Source organism: Stegostoma tigrinum, chromosome 5, assembly GCF_030684315.1.
Source record: "Stegostoma tigrinum isolate sSteTig4 chromosome 5, sSteTig4.hap1, whole genome shotgun sequence".
Lineage (NCBI taxonomy): Eukaryota > Metazoa > Chordata > Chondrichthyes > Orectolobiformes > Stegostomatidae > Stegostoma > Stegostoma tigrinum.
The window spans coordinates 74492384-74520003 of record NC_081358.1 but is presented as its reverse complement, the minus strand read 5'-3'; the positions used below and the strand labels follow the sequence as shown (position 1 = coordinate 74520003).

Below are 27620 nucleotides of genomic sequence, written 5' to 3'. Positions count from 1 at the left end.
GGAGCACCACCAGGAACACCTAAAAAATATTAATTCTCCATCTCGTGAAGTTACTAAACCGGGCGACTTACGTGCTCAATGGGATAAGCAGCAAGAGCTTAGCAATTACACAACTATGTTATTCTCCCATCTGACTCACCAATATCCAGTTCATTCAACAGTTGGGAAAAAACTGCCCAAGACTCATGAATGTCATTAGTCCACAATTCTTTGGTATGTGCTGGCACTGGATAGAAACAAAGCCATGAACTCTCTCACTTTGATTTGACCCATAACACACGGTCCTTTTCTTATCCTAATGCTCGAGATAAGCACCAAGGCGACCCCGATTTATGATCATCCAACTTGTGATTGCTTGTACTTATGAATGATATCCTGTATTAATATTAATTTCAAAATCTGACAGATGAATGTTTGCATGTACTTAAAAGTAGCTATTTTATATTGTATTGTACTGTGGTGTAGTGTGTTGTATTGTGTTCCAACTTGCGCAGAAATTTGACATACAAACATACTCAAGAACAGATCCCATTTGCAACAGGGGACTCTCTGTACAGAAGTTACTTAACAGATTTGCGTTGAGGACAGATAGCCTTGCCAACCAGTTACAGGTATCCAAACTTCAGATGTGTAATTCACAATTTTTCAAAGGTGATGCCCAAATTTCTGATGTATGCTGATGGTGAACAAGACCACAAGCCAGCTTTCTAGATTTCTGAAGCTCTCCTTTAAATACTTATTTGGATCTTTACAGTAAGTAGTAAGAGAGACATTATTGACAGAGTTGCCACCTACGTTGATAGTGCTGTTAAGAAGGCTTACGGTGTGTTAGGTTTTATTGGTAGAGTGATTGAGTTCCGGAGCCGTGATGTCATGCTGCAACTGTACAAAACACTAGTGCGGCCTCACTTGGAACATTGCATGCAGTTCTGGTCGCCCCATTACAGGAATGATGTGGAAGCATTGGAAAAGGTGCAGAGGAGATTTACTAGGATGTTGCCTGGTCTGGAGCAAAGGCCTTATGAAGAAAGGCTGAGGGATTTGGGTCTGTTCTCATTGGAGAGAAGAAGGCTAAGAGGGGATTTAATAGAGACATACAAGACGATCAGAGGATTAGATAGGGTGGACAGTGAGAGTCATTTTCCGAGGATGAAGACGTCAGCTTGTATGAAGGGGCATAGCTACAAATTGAGGGGTGATAGATTTAAGACAGATGTCAGCAGGTTCTTTACTCAGAGTGGTAAGGGCATGGAACGCCCTGCCTGCCAATGTAGTTAGCTCAGCCACATTAGGGGCATTTAAAGAGTCATTGGATAAGCAGATGGATGATGATGGGATAGTGTAGGGGGAGGGGCTTAGATTAGTTCACAGGTCAGTGCAACATTGAGGGCCGAAGGGCGTGTTCTGCACTGTATTGTTCTATGTTCTATAACTTCGAAAACAAATCACTCACAGGATATGAACATTGCATTTATTGTCTATCCCTAATTACCCATAGGTGTGATTGCTGTTGGTCTGGAGTCACATGTAGGCCTGACCAGGTAAGGAAAAACAGATTTCCTTCCTTGAAGGACGCTAGTAAACCAGATGGGGCTTTTTTTAATGACAGTGGATATATAGTCACCAGTATTCTGTATTCCAAAACTTTATTGAATTCAAATTTCACCATTTACCACAGGAGGGATCTGTACAATGTCTCCAGAGCACAGGCCTGAGGTTCTGGTTTGCTAGCCCAGTGATATAACCACTGCACTACCAACTTACATAATTGTGTCATTTGTAACACTCTGACAATTTTTAAAATTTCACTGGTGAAGTGGAACAATCCACTATTTTTGGAATTAAACAAAATAAATGATAGAATGCCTTTAATAGCCAAAAAGAGACTAAAAACACAAAGTTCTTGTCAGATTATTTTTAAAAAGTTAAGACTTAGAGGCGTCCCTTCCTTAGTGATGCATGGGACATATATTGCATCAGTCAACTGTGTTCAAAAATAAGCATTTACATATTTCTTTACCTTTGTTGCATCAAAATAATTACGTATAGAATGAAAATATACATTTCCATTTTTCCAATATGGAGGAAGGTATAACATGATCGTCTAAGTCCAATATTATATAAAAGAAGGTTAATCTGATTTTAAAATTGATATAGCATCAAAAAAGGGCTGCTAGGATTCACATGACTGTCCCTGTTGATTCATTTCACCTAGAATGACAGATTGGCTGATACAATGTCTCATTGTCTAAGAAAGGGGGGCATTTAGAATTCAAGTGATCCTTGGAAAATGCAATAGGCCCTTAAAAAGAGTGAGAATATAAAGAAAAAGAAACAGAAGACTGGGAGGATAACACCAGAATTCCAGAATTATTGACTTGGCTTTGTGGAACACTGTTTCATCAAAATGTTAACATGGTAGTTATCTCACGGTTAATCTGCATTTTACAACATACCATTTTTGAAACTGAATTCCTTTAGAAGGTCTCTGAGACAAGAAAGAAAAAGTTCTTAGTTTAAGTGAGGAAGACATTTGGAAACCCCCTTTATAGTAGAGAACTTGGGTACTGCTGAGAAAGAAAAACCTTAGTTGAAGTTTTTTATCTTGCCAGTGCAATCAGCCTCCAAATATTCAACTACAGCTGTGAACTAAACTTTGTTTCTATCCTTTCACCTTCAAAACAAGAATTCAAGAAAATTAGAGACCTGTAATGATAATGGACTTTTTCCAATTGTTTTATCTTGATAAATATCTTCTATTCATACATTCTACCTATGTTTTATTTAATAAAGAGGAGATGTTGGCAGTAGTAAAGTCACTGGACTACAAATCCAGAGACCAAGGCTAAGGGTGAGGCTGGATGAACACAGCAGGCCAAGCAGCATCTCAGGAGCACAAAAGCTGACGTTTCGGGCCTAGACCCTTCATCAGAGACCTCTCTGATGAAGGGTCTAGGCCCGAAACGTCAGCTTTTGTGCTCCTGAGATGCTGCTTGGCCTGCTGTGTTCATCCAGCCTCACGTTTTATTATCTTGGAATCTCCAGCATCTGCAGTTCCCATTATCTCTGATACCAAGGCTAAGGGCATAGGTTGAAGTCTGATCACAGCCACTGGTGGAATTTAAATTCAATGAATGCAATCTTGAATTGAAAGTTAGCCTCAGTAATGGTGACCATGAATCTAGCTAGCATCAGTTGTTGTAAAACCCATCTGGTTCATTAATGCACTTTGGGAAAGGAAATATCCTTATCCACTCTGGCTTACATACGTTTCCAGATCTATAGTAATGTAGTTGTATCTTAATGATGCTCTGAAAAGACCAACAAATGGCTCAGTTCAGGTGCAATTAGAGATGGTCAACAAATGCTAGCCCCGTCAGTGGCTTTCCCATTGCATGGACAATTTTTTTTTTAAGAAAAGTCTTTTGTTAAAACCTGGTAAGTTCCTGTAATAATTCTGTATTAAACTAAACTTTAATCTTGTTTACAACATCAGCTTTGCAGCTGGTTATTTTTTGAAATTGGAACACTCCAAAAGTAAAACGTGGCTAACGGAGCTGTATAAATTCACAGTTCACAGGCCACACTGTGGACACACCTGGTGAGGTCATAATAATACAAATTTATCACTTTTTATCAATTTGACGAGCTAGTATGTGATAACAAGAACATGCCATATTCAAAATATGGACCTTTACAAAGCAAATTAGAAAACTAATTAAAATGGATAGGACTGTATAAAAGCAGAAAGGTTTCCTGTACTATTAGGTTCTTCTTCCCAGCCACATCCAATTCATTTCCTATAAAAAACTGAAATTGATAGTTCACTTAAGGATTTAAAAAAATATAGTGTCGTTCCCACTAGCTTTTGGCAGGACTTACCTAGAACATACAATTTTATTAGAAATGAATAGAATGACTGATCAGTGGTTTGGAGCAAAGAAATGTGTTGGCTTTGTAATCTTGCTTGGGAGTATTTGTTCAGTAAAACTTACCACAATGTTTTAGCTGTTCTAACTTTCTGTTTTTGTTGCTGTTTCTCTGCTTTGATTTGTTCTATTTATTCATTTTTATTCCTCCAACTTAGTATTTCATTATTTTATATGCTTAATTTTTAGGCTATTGATGTCAAGATCAAAATTTACTACCCATCCTTAGTTTCCCCTCAGACATTGGTGGTGCTGTGATGTCATCTGCAACAGGATGCTTTATGAGGCAGTTTCAGAGGGCAACAAAGATTCACATAGGACACAGGAACATAAGAACAGCAATAAGGCTATTCAGGCCCTTGAATCTGTTCCACTATTCAATGAGATCATGGCTGCTCTGTGACCTAACTCCATATATCTGCCTCTAGGAACAAATTCATTAATACTTTTGCTTAACAAAAATTATTTTAGCTTAAAATTAACAATACATCTAGCATCAGTTGCCTCTTGTGGAGGAGAGTTCCAAACCTCTACCACCTTTAGCGTGCAGAATTACTTATAACATCTCTCCTGAACGGTCTGGGCCTAATGTTTTTGACCAAGCCCCAGGCTCTAAAATCAACTGGTGGAGGTCATTTATCTTTATCTCCCTGTCGTTTCCTCTTAACATCATGAAGACTTTGATGAGATCACCCCTTAACCTTCTAAATTCAAGAGAAAACAGGCCTTCTTTGTATAATCTCTCCTTATAGCTTAATTCTGAAGTCCAGGGATCGTTCTTGTAGAACTACTTTGTACTCCCTCCAAGACAAATATATCCTTCCTGAAGTGTGGTGCTCAGGTCTGCTCACAGTACTCCAGGTGAGATCTAATTATACAATTTTTTATAGGTTCAGCGCAACATCTGTGTCCTTATACTCCAGTCCTCTAATTATAAATGCCAGCATTCCATTAGCCTTGCTATTTATTTTCTGCACCCTTTTGTGGAATTTTAAAGATCTATGCCTCAAACCCCAAGTTTCTTTGGGCTTCCACTGTATTTAATGTTTATAATATTGATAGATCTGATTTTTCCTTTTTTTGGCCCAAAATGAAAAATGTCACTTTTGCATCCTTTGGACTCCAACTGCCACAGTTTTACCCATTCACATAGCGTAAATAATAACATAAAATTGCAAAAATGATTTTGGTAGACTATGTGTAATGCGCCTAACTTTGTGCCAGCAGCAACTTCGGATATACGCCTTTCTATGCCATTATCTAGGTCATTAATAATGAATGTGAATAATTGAGGCCTCAAATGCAGATCCTTGTGGGGCACCATTGGTCACATTCTGCCAATTTGAGTAACTGTCCATTATCCCGACATTCTGTCACCTGCCACTCAACCAATTTCCCAGTCAAAATAATAATTTGTTCTTAATTCCATTGGATTCTACATTTGTGAAGTCTTTGGGGGACTTTATTAAATGCCTTCTGGAAGTCCACATAAACAACATGCATATACATTCCCCTATCCACTACATTAGTCACCTCTTCAAACAAAAAATTGAATGTTCTTCAAAAGGTGTGACCTGCCATTTGTGAATTCATGCTGGCTCTCCCTGATTAACAGAAAATTTTTGAGGTGTTCAGTTACCTCATTCTTGATGTACAGTACAACAATTTCCCCACCACAGATGTTAGTCTCACTGGTCTGTAATTCCCAGATTTTCCTCTAGCAACTTTCTTAAAATCGGAGTGGCATGCAGATTTTTCAATCCAGACAGATAACTCCTGTTTCTAGGGAACTCTGTATTCAGCCAATTTACTATGGGTTTGAAGTCACTCAATAACCAGGGAAGATGAAAATGGCAGATTTCTTTCTCTGATTTCGTAGGAACTGCAAATGCTTGAGAATCTGAGATAACAAGGTGTAGAGCTGGATGAACACAGCAGGCCAAGCAGCATCAGAGGAGCAGGAAGGCTGACGTTTTAGGCCCAGACCCTTCTTCAGATATGGGGGAGCGGAAGGGGGCTCTGAAATAAATAGGGAGGGGGGTAGGCAGATAGAAGATGGATAGATTTTTTACTCTCCCAGGAAATGACATCACCAACCCAAGGAAACCTAAACAGATAAATAGAAAGCGGGACATAAACCAGCGCTTCATCGGAGGCTCACTGATGATGTTACCTAGAATGGTGACGAAACATCTGAAAACTAACCTTCCAGCTCAGCGAGCAAACTCACATCCAGAACCTCAACCTGAGCTACAAATCTTCTCAAAACTCGATAAATTTTGATTTGCAAAGGCAGTAAGGGACCTGAGGCAAAAGTCTTTGAGTTAGGTCATTAGTCAATTACGGTTCAACTGATTTGCAGAATTGACCTCGTCTCCCAATCCCTCTCTATGTCAGCTGAATTACCCACTTCATGTCTGCTAGAATCTTGCGATCACCTTAGCCCCAGTCTCTCCTATTGATTTGCCCTAGGGTTTCTGCTGGATCTCAAAATATCCTTCCTTTTTTTAATCTCACCCATTATTTCCCTAGGTTATGGTCTCAGCTCCAAGTCAATTTACAAGAAAGGGAAAATACCTTAAGTAAAATGGACAAGTTTAAGTAGAAAATCAAAAGTCTAAAATAAACCAGAACTTGAGTACAACAAACAAAGTAAGGAACTATACAAAAATGAATTCCTATCAGGCTACCACCTTCCAGAAGTTTAATTATACCTGTTCAATATAGACCATAGTCGACATTAATCACACAATGATTTGTTGTAAAGCCAAAAGCTCACATTTACCTGCGCAAGTTTGTGTTCTTTTTAGAAAGAAATAAAAAAACTAACATAGTTAAAATTATAAATACATCCTTAATTTTGACATGCAATAGAAAATTTGTAGATTCGATTCCCTACAGTGTGGAAACCGGCCCTTTGGCCCAACAAGTCCACACCACCCATTGAAGCATCCGACCCAGACCCATCCCACTATAACCCACAAACCCCTGAACAGTACAGGCAATTTAGCATGGCTGATCCACCTAGCCTGCATATCTTTGGACTGTGGGAGGAAACTGGAGCACCTTGAGGAAATCCACGCAGACACAGGGAGAATGTGTAAACTCCACAAAAACAGTCACCCAAGGCTGAAATCAAACCCAGGTCCCTGGTGCTGTGTGGCTGCAGTGCTAACCACTGAGCCACTGTGCTGCCCATGTATATGGATATTAGTTGAATACAGGTTAAGCTTAGCAAAGAATACACTAAGTATACTTTACTGTTAGTCAATGCCGAGCTCGACATAGTAATAAGCACCACTTAGGTGAAATGGTGAAGGACCTCCATCACCTGCTGTGCCTTAAAGAAATAACATTTTTAAGAAAGATGGGTAGAAAATTAGTTTTCTTATGGACTTTTGGGACATTTTGGCCTCACTTTAATTGCAGATCATTTCATCCTTCTATCTAGTTACTGGCTCTACTTTTAATAGATTCATCTTCATTGAGTACCAGTGACAGATTCAGATAAAATATATTACTTTTAAGCCTAATAATTTGTTGAAAACATAACAGTAGTCAAATAAGTTCTAAAAATGGCTGCTTAAATGAAACAAAATCCAGAGCATTTGGAAGGAAACAATCTCCAGGCAAAAGTGATGAGCTCTTTCAGGATCAAAAAAGGAGAAATAAATTGTGTATTTGATAAATAAACATTTAAGACAAGCAATTGCAATTTAATGAACATCATGCCTTCATCTTAATCCTGCATTTTGATTTTTCTTTAATGCTCACATTCAAACATTTTGTTTTCACAAGCCAATAAATAAAATTAGAGACCTCAAGAAATGAAGGTGCTACTCTGGAATTTTAATAGGATAACAGAGAATGAAGATGATCTTCCCCTCCCTTCTATGTCAGGAACAATGTCATTTTTTGATTTTCTTTGAGCATCATGCAGAACACTTAGCAGAAAATTGATGATCGAAGTTTAGCATCATTAAAGCAGGACTCTCTTCTCCTTTAAGGATCTCCCTTATATTTCAGACAAGACCAGTCAGTCATGAGCAACAATTGATTAAAAAACACAGATCTGAATTCATTTGAAAAGAAAATGGGTCACAATAGCAGTGTTTAGTCCAGAAACAAATCAGTTCAATGTTGAAAGAGTGATTGTATATTGCTACTCAACAGACAAATGTAATAGTATTGCAAGTCACTTGATGAAAGAATGTGAGACAGACAGAGAGACAATTATTGTAATAGAATAACAATCCCTTGCTTCAACATCAAAGACTCTCCTCAACAATGATGTACCATTCCTATCATCGAAACCAGAAATTAATGAAAATGTTTTCTGGGCCACACCTACTTGTAAGGATTTTCCATGTCTTCTTTTCTTCATCATAATACTGAACTAAGTTGCTTGGAAGTCGATCTGGACCTGGAGGCAATCCACCAACCAGTAATAACAGTTTCTTACTGGACCGAATCCTGAAAAAAAGGATCCAAAGGAAATTGAAAATATTTTATCGTGCAAAATGACTATGTCTTATGCAAAGCATTCCAAGTGAAGCTTGTTAATTATTACTCCCATGCTAAAGTCTCTCTCTTGTCCAAGATCATCACCCAGCCAGTCTTGACACAGACAGTCTAGCTTTGAACATTCCTCATGTTGCCAATTTTAAAATTTCTGAACAAGGGACCAATAGCTTAATTCTCTGAATTTTTGACTTTCCCATCTTTTCATCCAGCACGTGGCTTCACAGCCAGCATCAAGCACCGAAAATAGTCAATAATCACGTGTAGACCTCAAAATTCAATACAGCATTCTGATCAATTCTGGTATATCGTAGTTGAAGGCAACATGTTCTCATTCAAAATAAAAAGCAGAAAGTTCTGGAGAAACTCAGCAAATCTGTGGAGTCAGAAACTAACTTAACGTTTCAAGTCTAATATGATTCTTCTACAGAACTGGTTCTCAATCAATGCCTATGCATACATAACTTCCAGAAGAGGTGAATGGAAAGAACAGAAGTGAGAACCTAGGCCAATGCATCCCTAATGATCTTTTTGTCCACTGTAACACTCCCTGTCCAAGATATTTTCCTAACATAGAATAGAAAATGATCTGGGCCTGTTTGTTTGCTTTGGCTCAGCAATTCCTTGTCAACACCAGTTGAGCAATCAGTGATTGCCAAAATCTAATTCCTAAAATAAATTATTTTTTCAATTACTTTTGATATGAAAACATTTATTCTTAAAAGGTTTTGAATAAATTTTCATACGCAGTAAAAGAATGCCACTGCTCATGCCACAATTCCACCAACTTCCATGATTTTGCACAATCTGGCTTTAATAAATGCTTGGGGTCTAGCTTGGCATTTAAAAGATGCAATATGGAAAAAGTATTACAAAAAACTTAGACTCTGGAACACTTGAAAACCTTCAGTTTCCTTCTCTTAAGATATAGCAGCAATGCAATTGAGAAACAGTCAGACCCTTGGAAAACAAACTGAGTCTGGCATTAATCTTTATCGTACGGAGTCATAGAGTTAGACAGCACAGAAACGAACCCTTTGGTCCAAATTGTCCATGTCAACCAAATATTTTAAACTAATCTAGTCCCATTTGCCAACATTTGGCCCACAACCCTCTATACCTTTCCTATACATGTACCCATCCACATTCTTTAAAACACTGTGATTGTACCAGCATCTGGCACATCCTCTGGCAGCTCATTCCATACACACATCACCCTCTGCATGAAAACATTGCCACTTATGTCTCTTTTAACTACTTCCCCTCTCTTCTTAGACCTAATTCCTCTCGTTTTGGACTCCCCTAGCCTGGGGAAAAGACATTGGCTATTCACGCCATCCATGCCCCTCATATTTGTATAAACCTCTAGAAAATCATCTCTTATCCTGTGACACTCCAGGGAAAATAGCCTCTGAGATAAACTTTCTTCCTCTACACCACCAATTTTGGTGTCATCTGCAAACTTTCTAACCATTCCTCCTATATTCAATCCAAATCATTTACATAAAATGACAAAAAGCAGTGGACCTAACACTGATCCTTGGGGCATACAGCTGATCATTGGCATTCACTCCAAAAAGTAACCCTCCATTATCATGTCTCCTAGCTTCAAGCCAATTTTGTATCTTTACGTCTAGTCCTCCCTGGATTCCATGTTATCTAATCTCGCTAACCAGGTCTACCATGTGGAATCTCGTCAAATGCCTTGCTAAATCCATATACAGAACATTCACTTCTCTGCTTTCATCAAGAGACAGCAAGAACTGTAGATGCTGGAGTCAGAGACCACACAGTGTAGAGCTGGAGGAACACAGCAGGTCAGGCAGCATCAGAGGAGCAGGAAAGTTGGCATTTCAGGTCGGGACCCTTCTTCAGAAAAAAAAAAGGATCCTGACTTGAAATCAGGGATAATGGGAATCCGAGATAACAAAGTGTGGAGCTGGATGAACACATCAGGCCAAAAAGCATCTTAGGAGCACAAGAGCAGCCTTTTGGGGGTCTAGGCCCGAAATGTCAGCTTTTGTGCTCCTAGGATGCTGTTTGGCCTGCTGTGTTCATCCAGCTCCGCACTTTGTTATCTCCTGACTTGGAATGTCAACTTTCCTTTTCCTCTGATGCTGCCTGGCCTGCTGTGTTTCTCCAGCTCCATGCTGTGTTGTCATTGCATTCATCAATCTTCGTTATCACTTCTTCAAAAAACTCAATCAAGTTAGTGAGACATGATGTCATATGCACAAAGCCGTGTTGACTATCCCTAATCAGCCCTTGCCTTTCCAAATACATGTAAATCCTGTCCCTCAGAATCCCCTCCAACCACTTGCCAACCACTGATGTCAGGCTCACCAGTCTATAGTTCCCTGGATTTTCCTTACCACCTTTTTTAAATACATGTACCACATTAGCCACCCCCCAGACTTCCAGCACTTCACTCATGGTTATCAATGATGCAATATCTCAGGAAGGGATCTAACAGTCACTCCCCTAGCTTCCCACAAAGTTTTGGGATACACCTGATCAGGTCTCGAGGATTCACCCACCTTTATGCATGTTAAGACATCCAGCACCTCCTTCCCTTGTCTAGCATCTACATCCTTCTTCACTGCGAATGCTGATGCAAAATATTCATTTAGTATCTCACCTATCTCCTGCAGTTATATACATACATGTCTCATGGTGATAAATGCATACTAGCAAGGTTGACAAAGCGCCAGATTATATCTGACTTGTTGCGTAGATACATTTGACTTATAGTCTACTGTACTGCAACAGGTAACAAGCTAGCTTTCTTTTCTCAGTTGAATTGTGCCACAACATCACTTAAGGTACTATCAAAGATGTTGATTTCTTTTAAAGCCAGAAACTCCCTTGCTTTTGAGTAACCATATCTTAAAATAAATATTGGTGTGAGTGTAAAATTGGTGGTGGTGAGTAGCAACCTTGGTTTAGATTTCTCATGATTTTTATTTCCATTGAAGTTTATAAATTAGGAGCTATGCAAAATAGATTGTTACTCACAGGGTGGAATTTAATGTCCCTTAAAGTGATTTTGGAAGGAGGGGCATTCAAAGCAATATGGAACCATTCCTACTATATTCACATCCAAATCATTTATATAAAATGACAAAAAGCAGTGGATCTAACACTGATCCTTGGGCCATACAGCTGATCATAGTCATTCACTCCAAAAAGCAACCGTCCATCACCACCACCTTCTGTCTCCTAGTTTCAAGCCAATTTTGTATCTAAATGTCTAGTTCTCCCTGGATTCCACGTGATCTAACATTGCTAACCAGTCTATCATGCGGAATCTTGTCAAATGCTTTGCTAAGTCCACATAGAGAACGTCCACTGCTCAAGAGACAATAAGAACTGCAGATGCTGGAATTAGAGACAGCACAGTGTGGAGCTGGAGGGACACAGCAGGCCAGGCAGCATCAGGTGGACAGTGACCCTGCCACATTCATGTCTCTATCCAATTACGTCTAGTAAGGGAAGGCTCATGTGTGACTTCCTGCACCATTGCCAAAGCAGGACCATACATGAATACTTAACTTCTGCTTTAAGGCCTTGTCCTGCCACTGCTGGTGTTTAACCAGTGATAGGTGAACCATTCACCATGCAGAGAGCTGAAAAGCAAACATCACTGCTTAATCAAGAAGCCTGGCATCAGGAAGAGGGGGGTCACTGAAAGTCATGCTCCAGCTCTTAAATTTACAATAACCTCCTTCATTCCTCAATGCTTCCCCATCCTGTCCTCCTTGCTGAGATACTGGTCGGTGAGTTGTCAGTACTTACCACCACTTCCTCAATAAAACTGTCTGTAATGAGGAACTGCACTTTCTCATTGGCTGCTTGGTTCTTGGGAGTGCGGTGGATAAAGAATTTTGACTCACGAGATCTTTGATCCAGGAAGGTCTTCCCCAAAAGAGGTGAAGCAGGGCTTTATCTGTCTTCCAGCCAGCTGAGGAGATCCTGTTGCCGCGAATAGCTTCCACCGCTGTCACTCTCTTAACACCATCACACAGTCAAGATATATGATGCATAACGTTTTACATAAAAATCATTTCCAGTCATTCTAGATCTTTTCACATCACACGTTATACACTTCATAGTCTGTTTGGAAATATCTTTTATCTTGCTATCTTAATTCAAGCATTAGGAAACAGATTATGGTCAATTCGAGAGACTCCTACAATCATTTCTTCCCTCTTTTAGTATAAGCTGGCATTTTAATATAATTGTGGATGCACCTCTAAATCTTGCCATTTAGTAATTCAAAACATCAATGTACTGCTTCAGTACACTGTATCAACACTGCTCTTCAAACAAATATTTTGACAATTATTTTTTGTTTAGTTACATGAAGATGAACTCCCTGCAGACAATTGTCAGTTTATTTTATAAGAAATTACACTTGACATCAGATAAGATGAAGTGACATCTTAAATTCAAACAGAAATGTTGAAAATATTCAGCAAGTCAACAGTGTCCAAGAGAGAGAGAGAGAAACAGTTAACGAGTGGAATCTTGTGGAGATGATGGGGCTTTACTGAGGGCTGGTCAGCTCACACTGCATCACCACTTTTGCCAATCAAGGTTTCGCCAGGCCAGAAGCAGGCGATCCCCTGTGATTAAGGGCACCACTGGTAGAATCATACCCAGCAAAGCTACTGACAGATTGGAGGCCAAGAGTGCCACGAGGAGGGTGGCGGCTGTTGCTAGCATGTCACCCACTGGAAGCTTGAGATCCAGCAGGGACTGATGCAGAGGTGAGTGTGGTAGGCTGTGTGTGTAGGACTGGTAGCAAGAACAGGAGAAGAATCTCAACAGGACCCTTCCTGATGCTGTTTTTCTTGATCAAACATTGAGTGCTTTTGAATGAAGGATTTCATGGGAGCCTACAAGCAAAAACTCCAAAGCTTGTTCATTTTACTCCTTCGATCCCATCTACTGATACTAGTGTCAACAGAATGTGGCTCCTTAAGTGTGTATTAACTACCACTTAGGTGTATCTCTTGGTGATAGAGGCACGAAGGCCATCTAGGGGTCTGGCTGCCACTGATTTAAATGAGATGGAGGCAGGAAGGTGGATAATCACCATTCTGTACCTTTCCACCTGATTAAATTTCCACCCCAGCACCAAAGTCCCAAAGGAAAGCACAATGTTCCTCATAATCTTTCAGGCCACTCTCTCAATAGTTGTTCCCAAACATTTCCTTTTCTAAGTATAGATTTCAAATGTCTGCAATATTTTCTCTTTCTAAGAAGTTCTTGTTTTTTGATTTTGAAATGTGGTGGCCAACTGTTCAGGAGAAGTGCCAATGGTACAAATTTGGGCAACATCATAATTCTTTCCCATATCAGAACAAATATCATTCAAGGAATGACCTTCAAGTTAGCAAAGCCCTTGTCATCAACAGTTAACATCAAAGCAGATTTCTGTCAAACTCAGCTTTGGCGATTCAGATTTAGTCTGCTGTCACTGATCTCTTTTTAAAACTTCTTGTATTGCCACAGTATCACCCTGCAACTAGCAGCTGTTTATTTAAACATTCTTTTAATTGTTTGATAATGGGTTAATGATTGGGCTTAAGTCAAGCAATGATTCTGATTCCCACCCCTTCCTCACTCGGACAGCTCTCCACAAAACACTTTAAAAGCACTACCAAGACCAGGAACAATGGGGTGGTTGATGATTTACAGCATGTGAGAAGCTGGATTTACTGCTATACAATCACATGAGAGGTAACTCATTTCATTCTCATTGGAGGGAATGTTGAACTCCATTTTGTCAGTGGTGGGAATGTGTTGGTGTGGAAAACCTACTCATTGACTAATTTTGTTCATTATTGAACCACTTAAAGGACATTATCCATGAACCCAACAGAATATAGGGACTTGTAAATATTTGATTGGATATATGGGTGTTTTTGGTGATTGCTTCTTTTTTAAAAAAAAGTAAAATGTAGCTCATAATTTCTCTGAACTCCCAGGTTTTTTTCTGTACATGCTAAATGCCATACTGCAATTAAGCAGAGGTCCCCCAAGGAGCATTGCTTCTAAAGGTACCTCAAGGCCAATCAAGTGACCCCATATCAGGAAGGGGGCTATCTGCTGAGAGCCACATCTCTGCCCTTGAATCCAGCACTCATCCAACCATTTGCCCACGACCCAACCCCCTTATCAAAAATATACCCACAGGCTCCAACCTACCTCAGTCATATCTTTCCAGGGACCCTATAAATGGCCTCACTGTATGAGCAGTGGCACTTTCCCTCCATCTGGTACTGCTGGGAACAAACAGCTCTCAGTGTCTGATTGGCTGGCAGCTGCTGGTAGTTAGGACTTCCCAGGTAAGGCCTGCCACTGGTCAATTAACCCCTGAGAGACACTCCTCCAAAGAAGTAACATATGTTCTGCAACCCGTGGGCAAGACCCACCAGGGCAAGTTACACCCAGTCCTAGGTCTCAGTGTTTTGCACTGGCTTTTGAGAGATATTTCATGAATGTATCTAGATGCATTCATTCATTTTTGATTCAGATAAAAAAACAAATTTGACTTCTTAATGTTCAGCTCTCTTTGATGTTTTTATGTTCTATTAATTTGAAAAATGCTCAACTTTAAAAATGTATTCTCAAAACAAGATTATTAGTGTTCAAGCATTCAGTCCTTTTTCTGGAGGCAAACAATCAGGAGTGCTGTCAAAGCAGGAGCATTGTCACTTATTCTGACTCAAAATCACCCTCTCTGATCCATTCATTAATTTCTTTCCTGACACTGCAATGATTGATAAGTTACAATAAAGTTCATCACACAAGTCAGATCCTCACTATCTTTGGGGCTTACTGTATTTTGAGCAATTAGTTAACATTTCACAACTTGGGGTGATCTAGGTATTTGATGTTTTCATATGTATTTTTCACTGCTTTGTGTAAAATTTGCAATCAGATTCAGCAAACTCTACCAGGAAACAGAATTTTGAATCTAATGGGTAAGATGGGGCAGTACCTTTTGCTCTCACTGATGGCAAGCTTGAGGTATGAAGGCATTTTATTAGCAGAAGTTGCATTGTACTTGAAGCAAACCATTCTTTTGCCTCCACTTGAACTTATCTCTGGTCAGAAGTTATCCCATGATTAATTGAGGCTGTTAAGTGGCCAAGTAAGAATTGTTTAAGAGACTTATCCCATGCTCGAGCCCAGGTGTCCTTGGAGAGGGAGCAAACAGTGTCCACCAACACTCTTGATTCTTTTAGGGAGCAGTGGGCACCATGAGGAGTGGAGTGCTTTATTTCCCCCTTCAATTCTATTTTGATTTAGTCCCTAAGTATTGACGTTATGAGGCTTTGTTTGTTACTGGTTCACTGACCAAATACGTGCTTTCCTGGTGGTGAAAATAATGAATAAAATTACTAGCACAATGGTGACTTTACTGGGTCACTGCAACACACACACACAAACCATGGATGGTGTGGGGAGAAAAATAAGCAGAAAAGAAAGAAAGAAGACAAAAGAAAGAAAAATGAAAATAAAAGGAATGACCAATCTCATACCGAAGCCCAGAAGTCCTTGGACAGGAAGAATGCAGTGATACCATGAGGGGTGGAGTGCTTTCTTTTTCCCTTCCAATTCTATTTTGATTTGACCCCTATCCATCCCCTTCACTTTATTCAGATAAGCATTGGCTCTGTCTGGCTTGTTACTGGTTTGCTAGCCACATGGATGATTTACTGATGGTGGAAATATTGAATAAATTTTTGTGCATGGTGTCTTCACTGAGTCACTTCACACAACCACACACACACACACACATACACACACACAACACAGGTGCTGTGGAGAAAAAATAAGCACTACAGCTGAGCAGTGATAGTGTAGGGGGATAAAGAAGGATATTCAGAATCTCCTTGTTTCAGGGAAAAGTGAAACAATGGATTTATCCCATTGCCATTGGGATTGCACCAGATGCAAGTGGACCTATCACTATGGGCTGTTGTTACGTTAGGGTCTCTTGATCACAGCCAATCTGTGTCTAATCAAATCACAAGAAATTGGAAGGGGAGGCTCTTATGAGAGCCAGGCTCCCATTCTTGCTTCCAACAGTCATGCTCCTTAGACTACCCAACACTGCAAAAACCCTTCCCACATAAATTACATGTAGCATGGGTCCTCAGAATCCTGGGATTTGAGGTAGGGTGGAGGGGAGGAAATTGTAGTGCCCTCAGCAATCCCAGCATTTCTAGTTGTGCTATTGGGCTGAAACATATCAGCCACTGATTGGCCAGCAAGTCACAAAAGGTGTGACTTCCAACCCAAAGAGGTCTTATTACCAGTGGAATGGTTGCCAATGGCCTTACATGCCTTCTCTGGCATATGGTTTAAAAGACTTTCCTGAAAAGAAGCAGTCTGGGTCTCTCACCAGCTTTCCAGCCTGTAGGGAAGACACTAATGTGATATGATTCCACCTTTGGCTGTGTTTCAATGCTTGTAGTATCTATTAATTCTATTCATTGCCATGTATCAGATACACTTCTTCTCATCTCCTTTGTATTTACATTGATTTAAGTAATATATAGTGGTCTACAGATCAAAATATCTTTTTGCATGCATAAAGACACCTGTAAAGAATGACCACAGATTTTATCAGAAAAGTCAAAAATAAATGTTTTCCAGAGGAGGGACATATACAGAAACTTCACCAGATGATCTGTTCTGCTGCACATTGAGATCCTGCTGTCCTGTGGTACATTTCTATCATTATGCTATCAATGTTTGTGAAATATAATGTGAGGGAGAATTAATTTTTTTCAGACTGTAATTGATCTTGTTTCATTAAGACAAAACTCATTGGCATTGATACTAGAATTCAACCCTATTCCCTTTCATCTCCTGTGCTCGAGGACAGGAAATAAAATTCTATGAGGAGTGAAAATTATTTCAGCATTAAGACTAACATTGTTGAGCATTGCCTCTGATAGGGCCATTTCATTTATGTAATGATGCTAAGGCAGAGGTACCTCCTAATAGCAATAATGAACTCTTCTTCACTGGAGAACAAATGAAGAAAGAAAACAGATTTGAAGCGGCCACAACTGGGAAATTTTTGATCAGACAGAAAAGGAAAAATAAAGAATGTAGGAAAAGGAAGAGAGAAAGTGGATATAGACAATGGAAAGAGAAGAAATAGTGGCAATGCTGAGGCAGAAGTTTTAAAACTCTGTTTTCTTCTTATCATCCTCTGTAATCTGTCTTTCTTTTTTGTTTCCTATTGCTGTCTTGCATATCTGAACAAACTTTCCAAGGTTTGTCAGGAGCTCGTATTACACAATGACTTTTAGTCTTTTTTTCTCCACCTTATTGAGAAGTACTTCACCTTTGCACACTGACCTGCCACGGTGGTAAAGTTAGAATGTGACTGAAACGGCGTTGGAGACAACTTTTCAATCACTTCACTGTCACAAAGGCCAGAAGATAGGAAGAGAAATCCCAAAGGAAATATGTATTCTCTTCTATATTTTTCTATTTAAATTCTGGATCTTTTAAAAATGGACAGCCTTACTGGGCTCAGAAAATGGGTGAGACTGATTGTATGAATATAGTTCTAGAAGCTTCTAAAAGCTTTGTAATTTGTTTTAATTTTCCAAGATGGCAGTGGTGGAATAGGCAGTGATAATGGGAACTGCAGATGCTGGAGAATCCAAGATAATAAAATGTGAGGCTGGATGAACACAGCAGGCCAAGCAGCATCTCAGGAGCACAAAAGCTGACGTTTCAGGCCTAGACCCTTCCTCAGAGAGGGGGATGGGGTGAGGGTTCTGGAATAAATAGGGAGAGAGGGGGAGGCGGACCGAAGATGGAGAGAAAGGAAGATAGGTGGAGAGACTATAGGTGGGGAGGTAGGGAGGGGATAGGTCAGTCCAGGGAGGACGGACAGGTCAAGGAGGTGGGATGAGGTTAGTAGGTAGACGGGGGTGCAGCTTGGGGTGGGAGGAAGGGATGGGTGAGAAGAAGAACAGGTTAGGGAGGCAGAGACACGTTGGACTGGTTTTGGGATGCAGTGGGTGGAGGGGAAGAGCTGGGCTGGTTGTGTGGTGCAGTGGGGGGAGGGGACAAACTGGGCTGGTTTAGGGATGCGGTGGGGGAAGGGGAGATTTTGAAACTGGTGAAGTCAACATTGATACCATTAAGCTGCAGGGTTCCCAGGCGGAATATGAGTTGCTGTTCCTGCAACCTTCGGGTGGCATCATTGAGGCACTGCAGGACATGTCATCTAAAGAATGGGAAGGGGAGTGGAAATGGTTTGCGACTGGGAGGTGCAGTTGTTTGTTGCGAACTGAGCGGAGGTGTTCTGCAAAGCGGTCCCCAAGCCTCCGCTTGGTTTCCCCAATGTAGAGGAAGCCACACCGGGTACTGTGGATGCAGTATACCACATTGACAGATGTGCAGGCGAACCTCTGCTTAATGTGGAATGTCATCTTGGGGCCTGGGATAGGGGTGAGGGAGGAGGTGTGGGGTCAAGTGTAGCATTTCCTGCGGTTGCAGGGGAAGGTGCCGGGTGTGGTGGGGTTGGAGGGCAGTGTGGAGCGAACAAGGGAGTCACGGAGAGAGTGGTCTCTCCGGAAAGCAGACAGGGGTGGGGATGGAAAAATGTCTTGGGTGGTGGGGTCGGATTGTAGATGGCGGAAGTGTCGGAGGATGTTGCGTTGTATCCGGAGGTTGGTGGGGTGGTGTGTGAGAACGAGGGGGATCCTCTTTGGGCGGTTGTGGCGGGGGCGGGGTGTGAGAGATGTGTTGCGGGAAATACGGGAGACGCGGTCAAGGGCGTTCTCGATCACTGTGGGGGGAAAGTTGTGGTCCTTGAAGAACTTGGACATCTGGGATGTGCGGGAGTGGAATGTCTTATCGTGGGAGCAGATGCGGCGGAGGCGGAGGAATTGGGAATAGGGGATGGAATTTTTGCAGGAGGGTGGGGTGGGAGGAGGTGTATTCTAGGTAGCTGTGGGAACTGACCTATCCCCTCCCTACCTCCCCACCTATACTCTCTCCACCTATCTTCTTTTCTCTCCATCTTCGGTCCACCTCCCCCTCTCTCCCTATTTATTCCAGAACCCTCACCCCATCCCCCTCTCTGATGAAGGGTCTAGGCCCGAAACGTCAGCTTTTGTGCTCCTGAGATGCTGCTTGGCCTGCTGTGTTCATCCAGCCTCACATTTTATTATCTTGGAATAGGCAGTGTTTGGGTTTACCCCGGGGATCACCCTTTCCAACCACTTCTCTTTTCCTTTCTTTTCTTATTCTTCTCTTTTTATATTTTTTTAGTTTCTTTTAAAGCTATTTTGTGGAGAGAATGGCGGTGACTGCATCGGAGCATTGCAGCAGCTGAGGGCCCACAGTGGGATGGTCAGCAGCCCTTGAACGAAATGGAATGACTAGCAGTTGGTGGGCCCAGTGTGGAGCAGGATGGCCAGTGGGCTGTGAGCCTTCAGCGGGACGGCTGGCAGTCAGTGGGCTGGGGCCTGGTGTGGTCAGCCTGCCACTGATGGTGGTCTGCAGCTTGTGAGCCCTGTTGGGGTTGGCACAGCACGGGGGAGAGCGAGACCACATATAGAAAGGCCCAAACATGGAGTGACTGCAGGCAAATGAAGGACTGCAATGTTTATCTTTTAACTTTATTTCTTTATTTTCATAATTCAGAAAATGAAGAACTGTAATGTAAAACTTTTAGCTTTTATTAATTTCTCCATTTTTGGACCTAATCTATTTTACTACTTAAAATTTGTAACTAGGTACTTTGTACCTAAGATGGGTCTTTGTGTGGCGACATGGTACACTTTTCAAAATAATCCTGTACTTATGTAACAAAATATAATTCTACTTCTAAAAACCTAATTCTAATTGTAGATAGTCAACTAATGCTGACATAACTGACTTCGAGATGGGCCATCTTCCTCTTGCCAGCTCTGGACCAATAAAAACACCATGACCCATTATATTAAAATTGGCATTTATGCTTTGATAGTTATCTCTTCATCCTGAAATGGAAAGTTTGATAGGGGAGGAAGAGAACATAGAACAGTACAGTATAAGAACAGGCCCTTTGGTCCACCACGTCTGCGCTGACCATAGTGTCATTCTAAACTAATTCCATCTGTCTTAACATGGTCTGTATCTTCTATTCCTCTCTTGTTTGTGCGCCTAAAGGGTGGCGCAGTGGCACAGTGATTAGTACTGTTGCCTCACAGTGTCAGGGACACGGGTTTGATTCCAGCCTCAGGCTACTGTCTGTGTGGAGTTTGCACATTCTCACCGTGTCAGTGTGGATATCCTCTGGGTGGTCTGGTTTCATCCCACAGTCCAAAGATGTGCAGTTTAGGTGGATTGGCCATGCTTAATTGACTATAGTGTTCAAGGAGGTGGGTTATAGCGGGATGGGTCTGGGTGGGATGCTTTGAGGTTCAGCATGGACTTGTTGGGCCAAAGGACCTGTTTCCACACTGTAGGGATTCTATGATTCTATGTTTCTTAAACATTGCTATTGTATTTCTTCTATCACCTTCCCTGGCACCACATTCCAGGCACCTACTACCCTCACAAATCTAAGCTACAGTGTTAGTTAAACAATCTTCCAATTCGTCATCTGGGATAGGTCCTGAGCAACTGAGAAGCCTGTCTTTATCTCAGAGCCTGTTGAATTAAGTTACAATTCTGGGATTCTAAGTCATTTGCTGTTTGACACAAAAAGAGAAGTTGCCCGAAAAGCACAGCAGGTCTGACAGCACCTGTGAAGAGAAATCAGAGTTAACGTTTTGGGTCCGCTGAGCCTTCCTCAGAATTGCTGTTTGACCTCCAGAGAGTGAACACAACCCTCGGCTTAGTTGACAGCCTGCAGTGGACACTCATCTGTGTTTCTAGAATTCTAGATGGGGAGAAGAGGGCACTGCCTGCAAGCAGGTAAAATATAGGGCCCTCTCTCTGAGGAAACTAGTATTGGATTATGAGCCCTAGGAAGTTGTATCTTATGTCAACTAATTTTTGCTTGCTTTTGTGTATATGTAGAATAGCAAAGCAATTCCTCTGAATCTTTAGCTAGTAAACCAAATCTTTGATTTCATCTCAAATGAGTTTTGCTGCAGGTTTATCTCAAAAATTGGAATCTAAAAACCAGGGTTAGAGGAATACACAGGCTTACCTCAGTAGGGAACAGAGGTCAAAAGGGATAAACTGAATGGGGCCTCACTATCTTGGGTTTAAGAGGTGAAAGGCAATCATAATTTAAGGTCCTCCCAATCCCACTCTGCTATGGCATTGGATTTAAAGCCATAGAGTGCATCATGATTGTCATTTAGTTTAAATGCTGCCATATTATAATTGCAGCTTCATTATGAAGCATAAGGATATAATTATATTTGTTTGTTATCTGGATTTTAAATGCTCAAGCAGCTTCATTTACAGTTGAATATATGACAAAGTGGTAAGAAGATACGTTGGCCATTTACAGTCTAGTTTGCTGTTCAAGTCACTTTCTGGCGTTCCTTACTAAATCAGCAAAGCTACTTCTGACTTTCTATTTAATTGTTACTTTGTGATAACATAAGAAAACTCCATGAGGTTTCTGTTTCAGGTGGTGTGTTTAATGGCTACCACAAACTGCACATTAAAGTAATTACAATAAAAGAAGGGTTGCATGACTGTGGCATGCAAATAACAGCACTAAGGGTACAAATGTACTCCTTCAAACATCCCACTTTAAGGCCCTTTTAAAGAGGATACCAGATATAGTAGAATTGCTTATTACAAGTTTCAATTTCCTGGGCACTTCCTATGGAATCTGCGGCTTGAGGATTCTGCACAGCAAACTCCACTATGTGTTGTGATTCTGTATTGTGAATTTTCTATTATCTGGCAGCTTCACAAAATTGTACTATATCCTTGTGAAGACCCAACCAGTAAAATCATTTATATATGAGTCTTCCGTATCCCTTCTTATTCTGCCATCAGAATTTCATCAGCTATCCTTAGTATCTCATGACACCGCTTCAATAGTACCACTATCTGCTGGAACACTGTCCACTCTTAAATCCTCTGGTCTGTGAAAAAGTCTCCGCCTCTGCATCAGAAATCTATTTTGGATATAGCAGCATTCCAGAACTCCATCTGCTTGACTAGGCTACTTGACTTATCTTTACATTGGCTGGCTGAGCCTTATCATAGAAGACTTATTGAATATTTCCTTCAGATTATCTAAATCTCCAGTAAAGATTTCAAATAATCATAGGTTATAGATTATGGAATCCCTACAGGGTGGAAACAGGCCCTTCTGCCCAACAAATCCACACCAACCCTCAGGGCATCCTACCCGGATCCATCCCCCTATAATCCACCTAATCTACACATCCCTGAACACTACGGGCAATTTAGCATGGCCAATCCACCTAGCCTGCACATCTTTGGATGGTGGAAGGAAACCCTCGCAGACACAGGGAGAATATGCAAGCTGCACACAGTGAGTCACCCAAGGTTGTAATCGAATTTGTGTCTCTGGTGCTGTGAGGCAGCAGTGCTCACCACTGAGCCACAATGCCACCCCAGAAAATCACATATCTGTTTGTGAAGTCAATTTGACCTGTGCCAATGAGCCTTTTTTGTCCGTAGCTCGGATCAGAAGGCATGAAGGAAAACTTCCTGGAGCCATTTACAGTGACTGCTCTGTCTCTGTCCCTGACTGCATCTGGCCATTCCATAGCTACTGGAGAAACTGGTACTGTCAGTCCAGGTAAATCATTCCGCAAAATTAGGTCAATTTGTCTACAGGTGAATCATGAACAACCTCCACAATTACTGTTCCAGATATTAAATCTCATTCTAGGTTTATCCATTACAAAGATATTGGGTATGATTTTATAGTCATTATGGAGGCATGGTTACAAGGAGATCAAAGCTGGAAATTAAATTTTCAGGGGTATGTGATTTTTCAAAAGGACAGAGAGGAAGGAAAATGCTGGTGGAGTAGCATTGATGGTGCAGGATGGAATAAGTATGATAGAAATAATGATCCTGAATTGGAAGATATAGAATCCATATAAATGGAGATAAGAAATAAAAAGTAAAAGAAGATACTTGTAGTAGTCAATGTGTCCCTTAACAGTAGCTATAGAGTCATAGAGCTGTACAATACAGAAACAGACCCTTCAGTTCAATACATCCATGCCAACCAGATATCCTACTTAAATCTAGTCCCATTAGCCAGCATTTGGCCTATTTCCCTTTAAATCCTTCCTATCCATATATCCATCCAGATGCCTTTTAAATGTTGCATTTATACCAGCTTCCACGACCTCCTCTGGCAGCTCATTCCAGTTGTGCACCACCCTCTGCCCTTTAGGTAACCTTTTTCTCTGAGCACTACACTGCCAATTTTGGTGTCATCTGCAAACTTACTAACCATTTGGGGGCAACAGTGGCCGAGTGGTAATATCGCTGGACTGTTAATCTAGAGACCCAGATAACATTCTGGGGGCCTGGGTTTGAATCCCACCACGACAGACGGTGGATTTTGAATTCAACATATACCTGGATTTAAGAATCCAGTGATGACCATGAATCCATTAGTGACTGTTGGGGAAAAACACATCTGGTTCACTGATGTCCTTTAAGGAAGGAAACTGCTATCCTTAGCTGTTCTGCCCTACATGTGAATCTAGTCCCACAGCAATATGGTTGACTCAACTGTCCTTTGGACAATTATGGATGGGCAAAATATGCTGCCCAACCAGTGATGCCCTCATCCCATTAATGAACAAAACAAAACCTCCTATGTTCTCATCCAAATCCTACATGATAGGACAGAGAACAAGTGATAATGGGGGTATGGAACAAAGGCAGTTCATTAATTATGTGGGAACTTTAATCTTTATATTGATTGGAATAATGAGATTAACAGAGGGAGCCATGAGTAAGAATTCAGAGCATACTGAGGACAGTTTCCGAGAACAATATGTCATGGATCCAAACAAGGATCGGGCTATTTTGGAATGTGGTGATGTGTAATCAGTCAACTTTAATAAATGATGTCAGAGGAAAAGATCCTCTTGGAAACAGTGCTCACAAAGTAGTAGGCTTTAACATTCAGTTTGAGAAGGAGGAATTTGTGTTGGAAACAACTACTCTAAGCTTAAATAAAGGTAATTACAAAGGAATGAGGGCAGAGCTTGCTGGAGGGTACTGTGAAAGCAGCTCAGCAGCACAGTCATTTGAGGAACAAAATCAGACATTTAAGAAAATAGTTCATGGCTCACAGTGAGGAAGAAGGACTCTAGGAAGATAGTAAGCCAGCCAGGGTTAACCGACAAAGGATAGCATCGGATTGAAAGGAAAAGCACAAATTGTAGCAAAAACTTATCGGTAAACGAGAGGATTGGGAATGTTTTAAAACCAAAAAAAAACTGCAAAAAAAAAACCATAGGGAGAAGATAACAAAGTGTGGAGCTGGATGAACACAGCAGGCCAAGCAGCCTCTCAGGAGCACAAAAGCTGACGTTTCGGGCCTAGACCCTTCATCAGAGAGGGGGATGGGGTGAGGGTTCTGGAATAAATAGGGAGAGAGGGGGAGGTGGACCGAAGATGGAGAGAAAAGAAGATAGGTGGAGAGGAGAGTACAAGTGGGGAGGTAGGGAGGGGATAGGTCAGTCCAGGGAAGACGGACAGGTCAAGGAGGCGGGATGAGGTGGTAGGTACGAAATGGAGGTTCGGCTTGAGGTGGGAGGAAGGGATGGGTGAGAGAAAGAACAGGTTAGGGAGGCAGAGACAGGCTGGGCTGGTTTTGGGATGCAGTGGGGGGAGGGGTCGAGCTGGGCTAGTTTTGGGATGCAGTGGGGGGAGGAGTCGAGCTGGGCTGGTTTTGTGATGCAGTGGGGGGAGGGGAAGAACTGGGCTGGTTTTGTCAGCTTTTGTGCTCCTGAGATGCTGCTTGGCCTGCTGTGTTCATCCAGCTCCACACTTTGTTATCTTGGATTCTACAGCATCCGCAGTTCCCATTATCACTCACACCACAGGGAGAAGATCAACTTTCAGGGCAACTTGGAAATAATATCAAGACAGACAGCAAGAGTTTAGCTAACTACATAAAAAGGAAGAAAGAAGCCAAAGTGAACATAAGCTCCTTTGAAAATGAGGCTGGGAAAATTAAAATGGGAAACCAGGAAACAGCAGACAAGGTAATAAATACTTTGCATCAGTCTTCCTGGTGGAGTCATTGAGGGCTACTGCACAGAAAAAGGTCATTTGGCCCATCAAACCTGCACATGTCAAAACAAGAATCTAACTATTCTAATTCCATTTTCAAGCACCTGACCCATAGCCTCATATGTCTAGGCTTTACGTTTGCACATTCAACTACTTCCTAAATGTTTGAGGGTTGCTGCCTCTACTACACTCACAGGCAGTGAGTTTCAGATTGCTACTACCTCTGGGTGAAAACAAAAACTTTCCTCACAGCTCCTCTAAACCTTCTGCCACTTACCTTAAATTGATGCCCTTTAGGCTTTGATCTTTTAAAGGGGAAAAGTTTCTTCCTGTCCACGATATCTGTGCCCCTCATAATTTTATATATCTCAGTGCTGACCCCTTCAGTTTCCTCTGCTCAAAGGAAAATAACCTCAGCCTACCCAATCTTTCTTCATAACTAAAATGCCCCACCATTGGAAACATCCTGGTAAAGCTCCAGTGCATCCTCTCCAGTGCAATCACATTCCTCTTGTAATGTGGATTCCAGAAGTGCACACAATACACTATTTATGGCTTAACCAATATTTTGTACTGCTCTTAAACATTATACCTCAGCTAATAAAGGCAAGTATCCCATATGCCTTCTTAATCACCTTATCTACCTATCCTGCTACCTCAAGAGACTGTTGTACTTACACACGAAGGTCCCTCTGATCCTCGGTGCTTCCCAGTTTCCTATCATTCATCACGTATTGCATCGCCTTGTTTGATCTGCCCCACTGCATCACCTCCCACTTATCCAGATTGAATTCCATTTGCCACCGATCAGCCTATCTGACCAGGCCATATATATCCTCCAGTTATCTAAGGCTATCCTCCTAACTATCTACCTTCCCATCCACTTTCCTATTATCCATGAAGCTGCTGTTCAAACTCCTACATTCAAGCCTAAATCATTTATACGTAGCACGAAAATCAAGGGCCCCTACACTGATTCCCTAGAAGACACTGATAACATTCCAAAATTACTAAATATTCAAGGGCAAAATGAAGACAGGAAATTAATACAATATCCATCACTGGAGAAAGGGTGCTAGGGAAAATAATGGGACTAAAGGCAGACAAGTTCCCTGGATTTTACAGGACCCATTCTCACACATTATATGAAGCAGCTACAGAGACAGAGGATAAACTGGTAGTAATCTTCCAGGAATCGTTAGAATCTGTATATGTCCCAGAAGTTTGGAAAACACCCAATATAATTCCTTTATTTAAAAAGGGAATGAGATGGAAATAATGTAACTATAGGCCAGTTAGCTTAACATTTATTATTGGGAAAATGTTGGAGTCTATTATAAAGTAGCACAGCATTTAGAAATTCACAATATGGTCAAGCAGAGTCAGCATAGTTTCATGAGGGGAAATCATGCCTGACACATTTACTAGAATCCTTTGAGGAGGTAATAAAGGGGAAGCCATGGATGTAACATATTTGGATTTCAGGTGGGGTTTGTGAAGATACCTCATTACAGGCTACCTTATAACAGTACATGTGTTGGAGGTGGTATATTAATATGGACAGAGGTTTGGCTAACTAATAAAAGATGGAGAGGTGGAATGGGGGGCATTTTCAGAAAGGTGATCTGTAACAAGTGTTGTGCCACAGGGATCAGTGCTGGGGCTTCAGTTAATTTCAGTAGTAATGACTTGAACGAAGAAAGCAAATGTACTATAGTTAAATTTGCAGATGACACAAAAACAAGTGAGATGGTAAGTAGTAAAAATAATACAAAGAGACTGCAGTGAGATGCAGACAATTTGAGTGCTGGGCAAAAACTTGGCAGATGGAATATGACGCAGTGATATGTGAGGCGATGCACTTTAGCAGGGAGAATAGAGGAGCTGAATATTATTTAAATGGAGAAAGACTGCAGAAAACAATAGAAC

The 27620-nt window shown here is 41.2% G+C and overlaps 1 protein-coding gene across 1 annotated transcript in view; it reads right to left on the bottom strand.

The window, feature by feature from the left end:
• The window catches only part of klhl14 (kelch-like family member 14), a 149398-nt gene that overhangs the window by 98344 nt on the left and 23434 nt on the right, over positions 1 to 27620 (bottom strand). Inside the window, exon 3 of the mRNA XM_048528522.2 lies at positions 8281 to 8402. Coding sequence (XP_048384479.1) covers positions 8281 to 8402 — 122 coding nt within the window. The remainder of the gene's footprint in view (positions 1 to 8280; positions 8403 to 27620) is intronic.